Source organism: Sorex araneus, chromosome 4, assembly GCF_027595985.1.
Source record: "Sorex araneus isolate mSorAra2 chromosome 4, mSorAra2.pri, whole genome shotgun sequence".
Classification (NCBI taxonomy): Eukaryota; Metazoa; Chordata; class Mammalia; order Eulipotyphla; family Soricidae; genus Sorex; species Sorex araneus.
The window spans coordinates 141897524-141911183 of NC_073305.1; the positions used below are offsets into that span (position 1 = coordinate 141897524).

General features: G+C 42.1%; 1 protein-coding gene across 1 annotated transcript in view; it reads left to right on the top strand.

Moving 5' to 3' along the window:
- Positions 1-10544: 10544 nt before the first annotated feature.
- The window catches only part of NT5DC1 (5'-nucleotidase domain containing 1), a 141167-nt gene continuing 138051 nt past the window's right edge, over positions 10545-13660 (top strand). Inside the window, exon 1 of the mRNA XM_055137055.1 lies at positions 10545-10703. Coding sequence (XP_054993030.1) covers positions 10611-10703 — 93 coding nt within the window. The 5' untranslated portion in view covers positions 10545-10610. The remainder of the gene's footprint in view (positions 10704-13660) is intronic.

The window sequence follows — 13660 nt, forward strand, 5'->3', positions numbered from 1 at the left end:
TACCTAATATATAAAAGAAACTGAATGATGTTTGCTGTTTATTTACTTACTGACATGTCTCATGTAAATGGTGTGTGTGTGTGTGTGTGTGTGTGAGAGAGAGAGAGAGAGAGAGAGAGAGAGAGAGAGAGAGAGATTTTCTTTCTCTATTCATTAGTTGATGGGCACTTAGGTTGTTTCCTGATTGTGTGAGGAACGCAGAGAAAAAGAAAGTCACAAAAAGACGTCTGTCTTCAGAAGCTCTCGAGCTCATTCTCCAATGTGGTTTGGTGCGAGCCTCAGGCAATAACAAGCTAATATCTGAGCTTGCAAAGCTGTGCAAAGAAGTGATAAAGGAAGACCTCAAAGAAAGAAGAGCAGCAGTGTTGGCTGATGCGCAAAAGCAAGGGAAACTATTCGAAATGCCCACCTGTCCTTCTCGACCTATAAGACCAAGATGACTATCCTCCGACATCTTATGGATCTATCACATCTTCCAGAAGGGCAATGGAAAAGTTTATCCAACACTCCTCGGATCTCTGATATCTATGTCCACCTGCCCACATACCAAATTCCTCAGAGTGGATATGTTATTCCCAGCATTCTCCCTTCCAAAATCTGACATGCCATTTCATCAGTAAAGAGGAGTACAGCACTCAGTCTAGACAAGGTCAGACCCGAACACCTGAAGAATCTGCTGCTAATACTTGTCAATACACTGGTTCAGCCCTTCACATGCTACCTGTCTGAATGCAAGGTTCCATCCCAGTGGAAAACCAGCAGGACTGTTCTGTTGTACAAGAAGGGAGACATCCACAACATCGGCAATTATCACCCAATCTGCCTGTTGTCCGTAGTCTACAAGTTATTCTCTCGAATCATCCTGAATAGGATAGGCAGAACACTAGATGAAGGACAACCATGTGAGCAAGCCGGGTTCTAAAAAGGATTCAACACAACCAACCATATCCACACAGTGACCAAGCTCATTGAAGTTTCACGAGAGTTCAAGATGCCGCTCTGTCTAACGTTCATCAACTTAAAGAAGGCTTTGATTCTGTTGAGACTGAAGTGGTATCGAAGTCCTAGCCAAACAGGTATTCAAACTCAGTACATCAAGATCCTCCGCTAGCTGTATTATGGATTCACCACCAGGATCTCACCATTCTACAAGGAAGTGATCATGATCATTGACATAAATTAGAGAGGGGTTTGGCAGGGTGATACCATTTCACCAAAATTCTTCAGTGCCACATCAAGAACATCATGCAATGACTGGAATGGGAAGGAATAGGAGTGAAGATAGATGGTTGGCAACTAAACCACTTCTGCTTTACTGATGTCATCGTTCTCATAACACCAAACATTAGCCAAGTAGCACGAATGATGGCTGACTTCGACCGTTGAGTGTGGAAAGGTCGGACTGCAGCTGAATCTCACGAAGACAATATTTATGAGAAACAGACTAGCTCCTGACATGGCATTTGCTCTCAAAGGAACGAAAATCTCCAAATGCAGCAGTTATGTGTACCTGTCGAGAACTCAACATGACGAAAGACTTGGCACCTTATCTGTCACCTGAGCTGCCCAGGAGGAAGAGAGCAGTGTGGAACACCTTCAAGAGTGTTGAAGAAGTTAAGAGAACAAAGAACCTCTGGCTCTGGGCACATCTTTTTGACTCCCCTGTTCTTTCTGCACTAACATATGCCTCAGAGACCTGTGCCCTATGAAAATAGGATAAGAACACTCTTTGGATCTCCCAAGGAGGAATCGAAAGAGCTATGCTTGGAATATCATGTTTCACTCAAGTGAGAAAAAATCCAGAGTTCCAACCTCTGTCAACAATTAAGAATCAGGGATGCTGTCTCATTTGCCAAGGCATTGAAAATCAGATGGGCTGGACATGTAATGTGATTTAGAGACAACCACTGGACTAGAGCCGTTACTGACTGGATTCCATGGGACATCAAAAGAATACCTGGCCGTCCACCTATGAGATGGTCAGACTTATTTGTCAGGACCCTGAAGGAATGGTTTAAGGCTCTTTGTGTTCCTGGATCGAGCAGATGCCATTGGGCTACACTAGCACGCGACAGGGACTAATGGAGACATTCCTGGTGCCCATTCAAGCAAATCGATGAGCAACAGAATAACAAGTGATACACGGAATAACAAATGATACAAGTGATATAAGTGAGAGGTTGTTTCCAGTTCTTGGCTTTTGTAAATACTGCTACAATAAACAAAAAAAGTGCATATATATTTTCAGATGAATGGTTTTGTACTTTCTGGGTAAGTACCAGAAATGAGATTAATGTTTTAGGGAGTTTTTAACCTTTTTGAGGATTCGACCTACTGCTTTCACAATGACTGCACCAATTAACATTCCCACCTCTGGTGTTTTCCCTCCTTTCCACATCCTCTGAAACACTTGTATCTTGTCTTTGGGATACTAACCAATTTTATAGGTGTGAAATCATGCTGACTGTTGTTTTGATTTATATTTTCCTGATAATCAGTTATGATGAGAATCTATCATCTTATCATGTGCTTACTAGCCATCTCTGTGCCTTCTTTACTGAAGTATCTATTAAGATCTTCTAGTAATAACTTTTTTGTTAATTTATTTGTATGTTGGAGTTTGGGGCCTCAACTGACCATACTCAGGGCTATTCCTAGTGAGATGCTCAGGGTTTGTTCCTGGTGCTGTTGACACAGGGAGAGAGGATGGGAAGGAGGTCGAATCTGAGCCTCCTTCGTGCAGAACATTTCCTCCGGCCTACTGAGTTATCTCTCCAGACTATTCTAGCCATTTAAAATATGTCCAGTTATTTGAATTTTCTTACTATAATTGTGAAGTTTTATGAACCTTGGAATATTCTGGATAATAATCCCTTGTTAGATGTACGATGGGCCTATAAATTCTCCCATTGCTCTTTTGGTTTTGATCTCTTTGACTGTACAGACACTGTTGATGTATCATTTGTTCTTACTTTTATTTTTCTTATCGTTGGAGTTAAATATCTCTGTCTCTGTCTGTCTCCGTGTCTCTTTGTTTCTGTGTCTTTGTCGCTGTCCCTGTCTCTGTCATTGCCTGTCTGTCTCTCTTTCTCTTTCAGTGGTATGCAACTATGCTCTGGGGTCACTTCTGGAGGGCTTGGGGGACCATAAGTGGTGCTGGGACAAAACCTGGGTAAGATAAATGCCCTACTAACTGCATTATCCCTCCAGCACCAGAAGTTAAGTCTCCTAAGTCTATGTATTTTTATAGTTTTTAACTTTCACATTCAAACCTTTAATCATTGGAGTAAGTAGTGATTTAGTTTATACTTTTGCATATGAATATTCTGTTTTCCCAGCAACCAACATTGAAGAGACTTTTCTTGTGTCGCTGTAGATTCCTGGTTCTTTTTCTTATGTTCATTGTTCATTTATGTGTCATTTTATTTCTGGCTTCTCAATTCTGTTCTATTAATGTTTGTACCCAACTTTGTGCCAATATCATGCTTTTTTAGCTTTAAATATAGTTTGTAGTTATTTGCCAGACTTCATTAAAAAAATACCACACACTGAGTATGTAAAACAGACATCTTCTTCCAAATGAGTCAGAAAGAGAGGGACAGACATAGGAAGGACTGCACTCATTTATGGAATATAAAATAACATAACATGAGGCTGACACCCAAGGATAGTAGATACAAGGGCCAGAAAGACTGCTCCACAGCTGGAAGCCTGTATTGTGAGTGAAGAGGAGATGGAAGCTCAAATAGAGAAGGGATCACTAAGAAAATGGCAGGGGAAGGGTGGGGAAGGGGGGATATACCGGGGATATCAGTGGTGAGGAATGTGTACTTGTGGAGGGATGGGTGTTTGATCATTGTGTGATTGTAACCCAAACATGAAAGCTTGTAACTCTCTCATGGTGATTCAATAAAATAAATTTTAAAAAACCACAACACAGTAATCTTCTTTTAAATCTGGAGACATAGTTATTTTAATAATATCTCTAAAGGCCCTATTTCTAAATAAAGTTATATTCTAGGGTGCTTCATCAAAATATGCATGTTGTGGCGATATAACCCAGTCCATTATAAACGCCAAATCAAATTTAATTTTCAAATTTTAGGCTTCGAGAAAGAAAAACGTTGATTACAAAGTTTTTCAGGGGCTAGAGCGATAGCATAGTGGATAGGGTGTTTGCCTTGCATGCGGCCGACCAAGGTTTGATTCCCAGCATTCCACATGGTCCCCTGAGCACCACCACGAGTTTTTCCTGAGTGCAGAGCCAAGAGTTAACCCCTGTTCATTGCCGTGTGTGACCCAAAAAGCAAAAAAAAAAAAAAAAAAGTTTTTCAGAACAGTCTGCTCAAAGTAAATGGAAAGTATATTTTTGATAGAATTTCTACACTTAGCAATTAAAATATAACACATAAATTAAACTTTGAGTTTGTGAAAAAAACCAAAGAATACTTTTTAGTATCAGTAAAATTTGTAAACAATTTAATATATTAAAATTCATCTGGCATTGTTTATTTTATTTAATGATAGTCTCCAAGAAAGTAAGACATAAAATGAATGGCACCCAGTTAGTGGGTCTTAGAGAAAGGTCAATACTCTGTTACACTTTAAGGTTAACTCTCCCATGTGGGAAACAACAGAAGCCTTCATGTAATCTCAGGAACCCAAAGTAGATAAATAGGGTCTTAGTTTCCACTTTGAATTCTAAGAGATGGCAGATTTTCAGAGTCTTGTAACAGTATGGGGCCACCAATAAAACAGGAATAGTGGCTCACATCTAGATTGGGGGTCTGAAACACCTGAACTTTCCTCACCTTAACATGTAAAATCCTTTTGGGTGATTTTAAAGCCAAAGTTTTCCAATGAAGTTTTCCTTGTTAGCCTCAAGGAAAGCGCACACTTTGGTTGAGTGTTTGGGGTCAAAACTGAGTCTTTTGTTTGCTTGCTTGCTTGCTTGCTTGCTTGCTTGTTTGGGATCATGCAAGGCAAGTGCCCACCTACTGTACTATCTTTCCAGGCCCCAATCTAAGCATTTTTGTTGATGTTGTTGTTTGAGGGCCACACACAGCGATATCAGCTCAGGGGTTGCTTCTGGCTCTGCACTCAGGAATCACTCCTGACGTGCATGGGAAACCATATGCACTACCAGGACCAAACCTGGGTAGACTAGGCAAACCTCCTACCTACTGGACTGTCTCTCCAGCCCCAAATCCCTTTTGGGTCACCCCTCCTAGCAGTCAATATGGGATGCTGGGAATCGAACCCAGGTCAGCTGCGTGCAAGGTCCGACCCACTGTGCTATTGCTCCAGCCCTGTATTCTTCTGCAACTAAACCTTCATGGGCCACTGGCATATAGTAGCACAGCTCAAAACAGTCACTGTCACTGTCATCCTGTTGCTCGTCGATTTGCTTGAGAGGGCACCAGTAACGTCTCCATTTTGAGACTTGTTGTGACCGTTTTTGGCATATTAAAATATGCCCTAAAATCTCAGTATTTTTTATGATGATACTTTATAGTGGTTTCAGAGCTTATGGAGCAAAGGTTTTTGCTGACAGTGTGACCTGTGTGACTAGACAATAAAGATGGCCTATCTGAGAAAAGCACTTTTATAGACGCCATTAAACAAGGATTGGAAGTTTCTACCACGACCTGCTGACACATGTGCCCTTCTTCCAGGGCTAATTTAGAACACCCATACACACAGAAGATAGTCAAGGCAAAGGGAAGTATAATGAAGTGCCTCTTAATCAAGAAAAACTTGTAACAAGCAGAGTTTACTTTGTATTTATTCACATTCTATTTCTAATTTAACAACAGGTCTAACACTCCCTGTATTCTACAGTAAGTCTTCACAAAGTCACCAGTGGGTTCTGGGAAACTATGACTTTAAATGAAAGGACATATGGTGGAACCATCTCCTCAAATGTGCATTTGATCAGAATTCATTCCCTCATCAAAATTATAATGAAGCAGTCTTGAATGAAATATTACCCAAGAACCTGCTAAACTGTTAAAGCTGATTATTAGCAGCTGCAAGTAAAATTTAACATTTATCCTAATTAAATTTCAATCCACTGCTATAATATTTGAGATATTTTAATAGCAATTATACAATTTGCTTATTTTTCTCTTTCTCAAAGATGAAATAATTTAAAATTTAAAGTTTATTCTTCCTTCAGACATATTGTAATAAATTCCCACTGACCATTACATCCTACTTCCTACCATCAAAATAAATACATACACAAAAATAAAACAGCAAAATTTCTAACAGGCTTTTCTTTTTGCTACAAGAACAGAAACAGAGAATTAATAATGATGTAGTACTTTTTTTAAAAGAAACAAAGATTTTAAGATAAGAAGGGAAGCTAAATGGGGAAAAAGCCCTAATGCAGAACTACTGCCATCTTTGGGCCACTGCCCAGTATTACAAATCAGTTTTGGGTTTTATTCAGCTAAATGGCCAATATTAAGGTGCTATGTAGATGAAATTTTGGGCAGCTTATATTGCTGATTTCACAGTTTTTAAAATTGCTAAATAATCCTTATGATTTACAATTAAGTACATTGCCAGAGCCAGAGAAGTCATGGAGATTATCTTAGAAAAGAGTTGAGCATTCTGTTGTTTACCTTTCAATATTTAGTAAACTGCATTTTATACTGGTAAAAAAAAGAAAAAGACAATTTCCCTTCCTCCCACAAACAAGAGTTTGATAAATCATTGTTTGTTTGTTTTTTTTTTTGTGCTCAGGGGCTACTCCCGATTCTGAGGGATTAATTTCCAGGGTATTTGGGGGACCATGCAGTGATCGGCACTGAACCTGGGCCTCTGGCATTCATGAGTTCTTCTTACCACAATCATTATTTCACACAAATAAAAATTCAAGTGAAAGTCATGTCTTGTTAATATTTCCAAAGGATAATATTATCTTTAGAAAATATAGAGATTAGTTTTAATGATGAAATTTAATTCTAGAAAGTTAATACTAAATATCATAAGTTTTATTTTAGAGAATTTCTAAATTATTTTATAATTCGAGTTACAAGAAAAAAATCAGAGCCAGAACAATAGTACAGCTGGTTGGGCATTTGCATTGCACTCAGCCAGCTTGGATTTGATTCCTGGTACCCCACATGGTCCATGAGTCCACCAGGAGTGATCCCTGAGCACAGAGCCAGGAGTAAGCAATGAGCGATCTCAATGAATGTGCTCAAAGAGTGAATACCACTGAGTGTGAACCCACAACAAACAAACAAACAAACAAAAAAGAAAAAAGAAGAAAAAAAGCATCAATACATAGGAAAACTCAAAATAATCATAAACTTAACAGCTTGGTATTAATCTCAGGCATAAGTATATAAAAGTACTGGAATTTAAAAATGAGCCAAATTTCATGTCACTTTGGGATCTAATGATGATAAATATTATGTCTGACACTACATTGGTTAGAGTTAAATTTCCTTCATGACTATGTTAGTTTGCTTATAATTCCTTAGCAGAGTACCACAGACTGAAGGTTCGTACAACAGAAATTTATTTTCTGACACTTCTGTAGAGTGGGAGTCCAAGTACAAGGTGACAGTGAATTTGATTTCTGTGAAGCTTCTCTTCTCTGCTTGCAGATGGCATGTTCTCCCAATGTCCTCACATAGCCTTTCCTCTATGCACAACCATCTGTAAGATCGTCTGAATGACAACCGTCATAAGGATTAAGGATCCCACTCTTGTAACCTCATTTAACCATATTTCCTTCCTGAAATGCCTTATCTCCAAATAAAGTCGCATAGGGCACTTGGAGGTTCAACAAATAAATTGGAGAGGGAAATAATTCAGTACAGAGCCCTGACATGTTTAATGTATTGTCCAAAGAAGTAGAAATCAGATGGTACCTGAGTATTACATTAAACTTCTAGCTGATGCTAGAAAAACAATGGCATTTTTATCAGTATATATGGGTAAAAAATAACAAAACAAACAAAAAATTATGGCAGGGAATAAGCATTTTTATTTTAAAATAAACTTGAGCAAACAAAGTGAATGTGTTTAAGCTCAAGAGCACAATAGGGAATGGAGGAAGAGTAGGAACCATCCCAAGTTTCTTAGAAGAGCTAAAGTGAGGGCTTGAGGCTATGTCCTAGAACAGTAAGCAGTTAGGAAAGAAGTATGATCTTCCAAGATAATGAAATTGGATGATTTCTAAATTCTCCCTTGAAGTGTAATTGTTGTAGGCTTTCTAGAAAAGGGTCACTTTGAGTGGACAGGAAGACTAAAAGAAATAGATGCTATTTAACAATAGATGTGACTGTTGTTGAGTGTGTACCAGGAGAAATGACTAGGCTTCCTAATCATTCCAACTCCACTCCTAGTTTTCAGGACCAGTTATAGATTAAGGTTTTGTTTTTCTCTTTAAGAAATGCCCCAGGTACCCATAATCACAACCACCAAGGCCCTGTCCACAGTTCAGCAGCATTCAAAATATCTTAGAAGGGAAAGCTTACCAGAAATTAAATAAATAAAATTTAAAAGAATTCTTTTATACTACTCCCTGGAGCAAGGAATGGGTTTGTTCTTTCTTTTACATTACTTGGAAATCCCTAAAGTGCATAGCCTCAAAATGAAACAAAATTTCCTTTATGAAGACTGATGGCTTTCAATGTACAGTCTATCTGGAAGTTTGACCTGGCAGGCATTCTACACAGGGGGCAAAGAAGAATGCTCATTCAATGCCATGCTCTGCTGGTAATTCATGAAAGAAAGCAGGTACAAGCTATACAAATTTGTCCTATTTTCTTGGTTCATGAACATTAAATACAAGGTTCCAGGGACCAGAGAGGTAGTACAGTGGGCAGGGCATTTGCCTTTCATTAGGCCTACCCAGTTTTGATCCCAGGCACCCCATGTAATCTTCTGAGCCCTCCAGGAGTGATTCCTGAGTACAGAGCCAGGAGTGAACTCTGAGAATTGCCAGTCACGGTCCCCAAACCACACACACACACATACACACATATATAATTTTTATTTATTTTTTTATATATTCATACAATGTATATACATACATACAACTATATAAGCATATGTATGCATAGTATATAGTCTTGGCCTCTTTCTTATCAATGAATGCTTAGTCTTCTTGAGAATTCTTCCTGTTCTTAGTATGCACAGGTTTTGGGGGGCCTTTTGGAATTATGGAAAAAGTGATTTATTCAAATAAATCCAATAGGTACAACAAGTGTCCAGCCAAATTGAGGTATTTATGGACTAAATTATTCCCCTGATTGGTATATTAGCCTCCTAAGGGTTAGTGTGTTATTTTTCTAAGAGTTTAGTGTAATTCTCAATTAATTATATTTTCATTATGCCACTATTGATTTTTTCCTACTGAAAAAGTGTTCCTTTAAACTTAGAAAAGAAGCAATTAAAAAGGATAATGGGGGCCGGAGCGATAGCACAGCGGGTAGGGCGTTTGCCTTGCACACGGCCGACCCGGGTTCGATCCCCGGCATCCCATATGGTCCCCCAAGCACCGCCAGGAATAATTCCTGAGTGCAAAGCCAGGAGTAACCCCTGAGCATCACTGGGTGTGACCCAAAAAGAAAAAAAAAATAAAAAGGATAATGGATATATGCATACAAATACTCTCTTTTCAGTGAGATTTGTATTTCTCTTATATAATGTTAAAGATCTCAAAGTCCTATTGACTCATATACAAATGGCCTCAGAGAACTAAATATTCCCAGCATGAATTATGTATAATGAATTCACATTTCTCATGTACATCTAAAATCATATTACTTATATCAGCACTTGAGAGTTGAGAAAACGCAAGCCATTTTCTTCCTCTATAGACCTTAAAAACTTCTAATTCCGTAAGTTCTTTCTACTATCGTATGAAGTTCCTCCTGCCTTATTTGTAATAAAGATGCTTACAATACAAAAACAAAAGAAAATAAATCTGTAACTGTACCCTCACGGTGACTCACTAATTAAAAAATAAATAAATCTAAAAAAAACAAAAATAAAAGTAACAAAATATTTAATATTACTTAATGTCATTTAGCCCTACCTACGGCTCGGCATTATGGCTAGAAAATGTGTTTCATTTTAACACACTTCGGAGGGGGATGAAAGTGTGGCGAGTCTCTAAATTTACCACTTAAGGACCAAAAACCAAAAAATCAAACAATTTTGATCCAAACGATGGTTAGAGACCACGTGGGCAAATATAGATCAAACTAGACCTGAGGGAGGGATCTTCCTGGCTAAAATCCCCCTAGATCTTACAAAATTTCTCACGCAAGAGTAAGAAAGAGTAGTGACCCGTTAGAAAATCTGGGTTTTTTGGTGGCCCCTTGAGAACGAAGGGGTTGCCCGGCAGGTTTCGCAGAAGGGGCAACGCGAGGGGCCGCATCCCAGAGGCTCCGCGGCAGTTGCCGGGAGCCGGAGCCCGGCGGCGGGCGGCGCGGCCAGGGGGCGGCGCTCGCGGGCGCGGGGGGCCTCGGGGGCGGCTGCAGCCCCGCCCCGCCCCGCCCCGTCCCGCCCGTCTGGTCCCGTCCGTTCCCTCCCGCCGCGTCCCGGCCGCGCTCCCCGCACCCTCCGGCGCCGCTGCAGCCATGGCTCAGCCCTTCTCCCTGGCCGCCTGCGACGTGGTGGGCTTCGACCTGGACCACACACTGTGTCGCTACAACCTGCCCGAGAGCGCCCCGGTGAGTGGCGCGCGGCGTGCCGCCTCGGCCCATGGCGGCGGGGCTCCCTCCGCTTCCTGCGGCCGCCCCGCCTGCGCGCGCGGCTCGCGGAAGTGTGCAGCCCCCCACCCCCACCGCGCTCCCACCCGGGCCCCGGCCACCGGTCCCCCCCGGAGTCCAGACAAGTTTGAGAGATGGAGTCGGAAAAAAATAAATCAAAAAAATTAACAAAAAAAAAAAAAAGCAAAGCGGGGGCGAAGGAGGGATGAACCGTGCAAGATCGAGGTGGGGCAGCACAGGATCTAGGGCAGAGGCGGGACCGGGGTGGGGGCCGGGGACCGTGTCCTTTTGCAGATCGCGGCCTTGGAACTTCACTGGAAGTGGTTCCGAATACCCCAGCCGCGCGCCTTCCGGCCCTCTCTGCCGGGCTGAGGGGTTTGCGGTTTCCTCGGCTGCGTTTTTCCTTTAGCGCGTGCGTGCGAACACCCGTAGGCTCCTTAACAATGCGGTCCCGGGGAGAGAGTGTGTGGTGTTTGGGAAGGGGCCGAAACCGTTAGGACCCAGTTAGCCTTTTGGTAAGTGGAGGGAGTGTTTGCTGCGCACCTACTCCGGTGCCCGATTGCACCTCGAATCGGTTCTGAACCGAAAGCCGCGGTTCAGGAAGTTTGTGTCCTTGCCGCTCCACTATGAAGAGTGGGGGGGCACACACCTGCCCCCCCCAACCCCTCAGGAAGTCAATTGTATTTTTCTCTCCCGTGCCCTTGTTTTCACAGCCAGCCATAGTAATTTTAGTCATTTAGTCAAAGAACTATAAGCAGAAAAAGCTGCCTTGGGAACAGGGGCCAAAGCGAGGGTCCACAGCCAAACTCTCAATGTCCCTGCTTCGCTGTCCATCTCTGTGGCTTTGGACACATGTCTAGCCTGTGCCTAGTCTCAGAACAGACCCTGGATTTTCTATGCATGAAAGTGAAGAGTGTGTGCAGGGGAAGGGGAGGCGGTACTATTCCCGTATGCTATTTAATCTTTTGCTGTCATACTGTGTACTTGCTTCCTTGGTCATTCAGAGTTCAGGAGACTTTTCTTCTTAATACTTTGGTCACCAGGGCCACACACCACAAGGCAAGTGCTCTACTGCCCAGTTACATCCTGGTCCTCAAAGCTAGTTTTGTGCCTGTGTGTGCCTAAGTTCAGAGCATGAGTATCCAAATGACCAGGATTCTTTACTTCAACCTCAAATATATGTGATGCTTTAGAGTTTGAAAACAGTAAGCAAGTGCGTTTTGGATCCTCTTTGGTTCAGAAATCTTTTCCCAAGCACCACAAGTGTGCTGAGCCCCTAATAGCGTTGTGGATACTGAAATAATACTCAGATCTTCCAGTGACCTTGTAATGCATGGCCCAAGGTGCTGAAAAGTTAATGCCCTGAGGAGAGTGCAGGTGCCTGGCTATTCTTTGTCACAGTAACGCCTCATCTTTCAGCTCTCATCTTCCCCAGCATTCCCTTGGAAAGCTGTTCCCAGGGCCCTGAAGTTTTTGTTTCTGCTCTCTGCCCACTTCCAGTGTGCCTTAAAACCCTTAATTTTTTTTTTATTTATAAAACTTACACATAGTATTAGAATGGTATTAGAATTTTCTTTTTGTTGGAGAACTTCCTTCGGCCAAAAGCTATGATTCCTTAGCATCTTATCTCCAGCGCTTGATCTGTGTGCTGAGCTGAATCCTCAGTATGTGCCGGGTTCGGTAAATAATTGTGGTGTGCCTACATCAATAATAGGTGTTTTGATAACTAAATGCTGCACTCAGGGCTGCCGTTCTAATAAGCATTTTCTTGTATAAACTGCTTTGATCGATCCAGCAACCTTAGGAGGTGTGTGCTATTCTCTTCTCAAAATTGCAGTGCGGCAATATTGACACTGAGGTACAAAAATGATTGCGCAGGGTCACTGTACACAGTGCTATAGTGCTATGTAGATGGGTTTCTCTCTCTCTCTCTCTCTCTCTCTCTCTCTCTCTCTCTCACACACACACACACACACACACACACACACACACACACACACACACACACACACACCCCTCTACCATGCTCTTGCCCAGGGAGAGGCCCAGAGTACAGGATACTTGAGCTAAGTTCCAGTGTAGGAAGTACATCTGGCAGCTGAGGAGACCAAGAGGCCTCTTGGAGGTAGAAGAACTGTAGCCGAGGCTGGGACCTTGAGAGAAGCTACAGCACGGGGCACTGCAGGGTGTCCAGCAGGTGTACAGCTGCAGGAGAAGCACTGGTGGCTGCACAGTGACTCCGAGCGTGTTTCCTATACTAGTGCACAGAACGGAGTATACCTGAGTATACTTAATAGGTATCTTCAGTTTGGGGCACACGTGGAAAAGAGTTCTCCGCTTCTGCAGGTTCAGGAAGGGCATCTTCCAAGCAATGACCACGGCCCTCTTCTGGGGCTGCAGACTCAAAACTGGGGTTGCATATTCAGAAATGCCAGGCAGTTCACTTCCCATTGCGAGTGGGCTGTGGCGCCTTGGCTGTGGGGAGAATGTGATTCTCTTCTAAAGCTGCTGGCACGCACAGGTCCCACCAGAGCTTGTCCGATGGAGGCTGGGGCTCAGTCTTGCTGGATGGACACTGGGAAGAGAAGCCTGTGGGACAAGTCTCTCAGTTTTCAAAAGTTTGTTCATTTCCCAACACAAAAGGATTGTAGGGTTGCCCAGTTTCAGCAAGGAAAACTACAGAGCACCCAGTTAAATTTAAACTCCAAATAACAAAAACGGTTTTGAGGCATTATGTCCCAAACAGGGCTTGGGATTTGCTTACACCCAAAAGGCTGGTTCTTTATCTGGAAATAGAGTTTAGCTAGCTATTATTTCATATTTTATCTGAAGTGGGAAGTAAACATAATTTCTGCTTTCCCTGTGGACTACGGAGCACTTATTTGCAAACACTTTGGGGTGCATTTTAATCAGCTGTG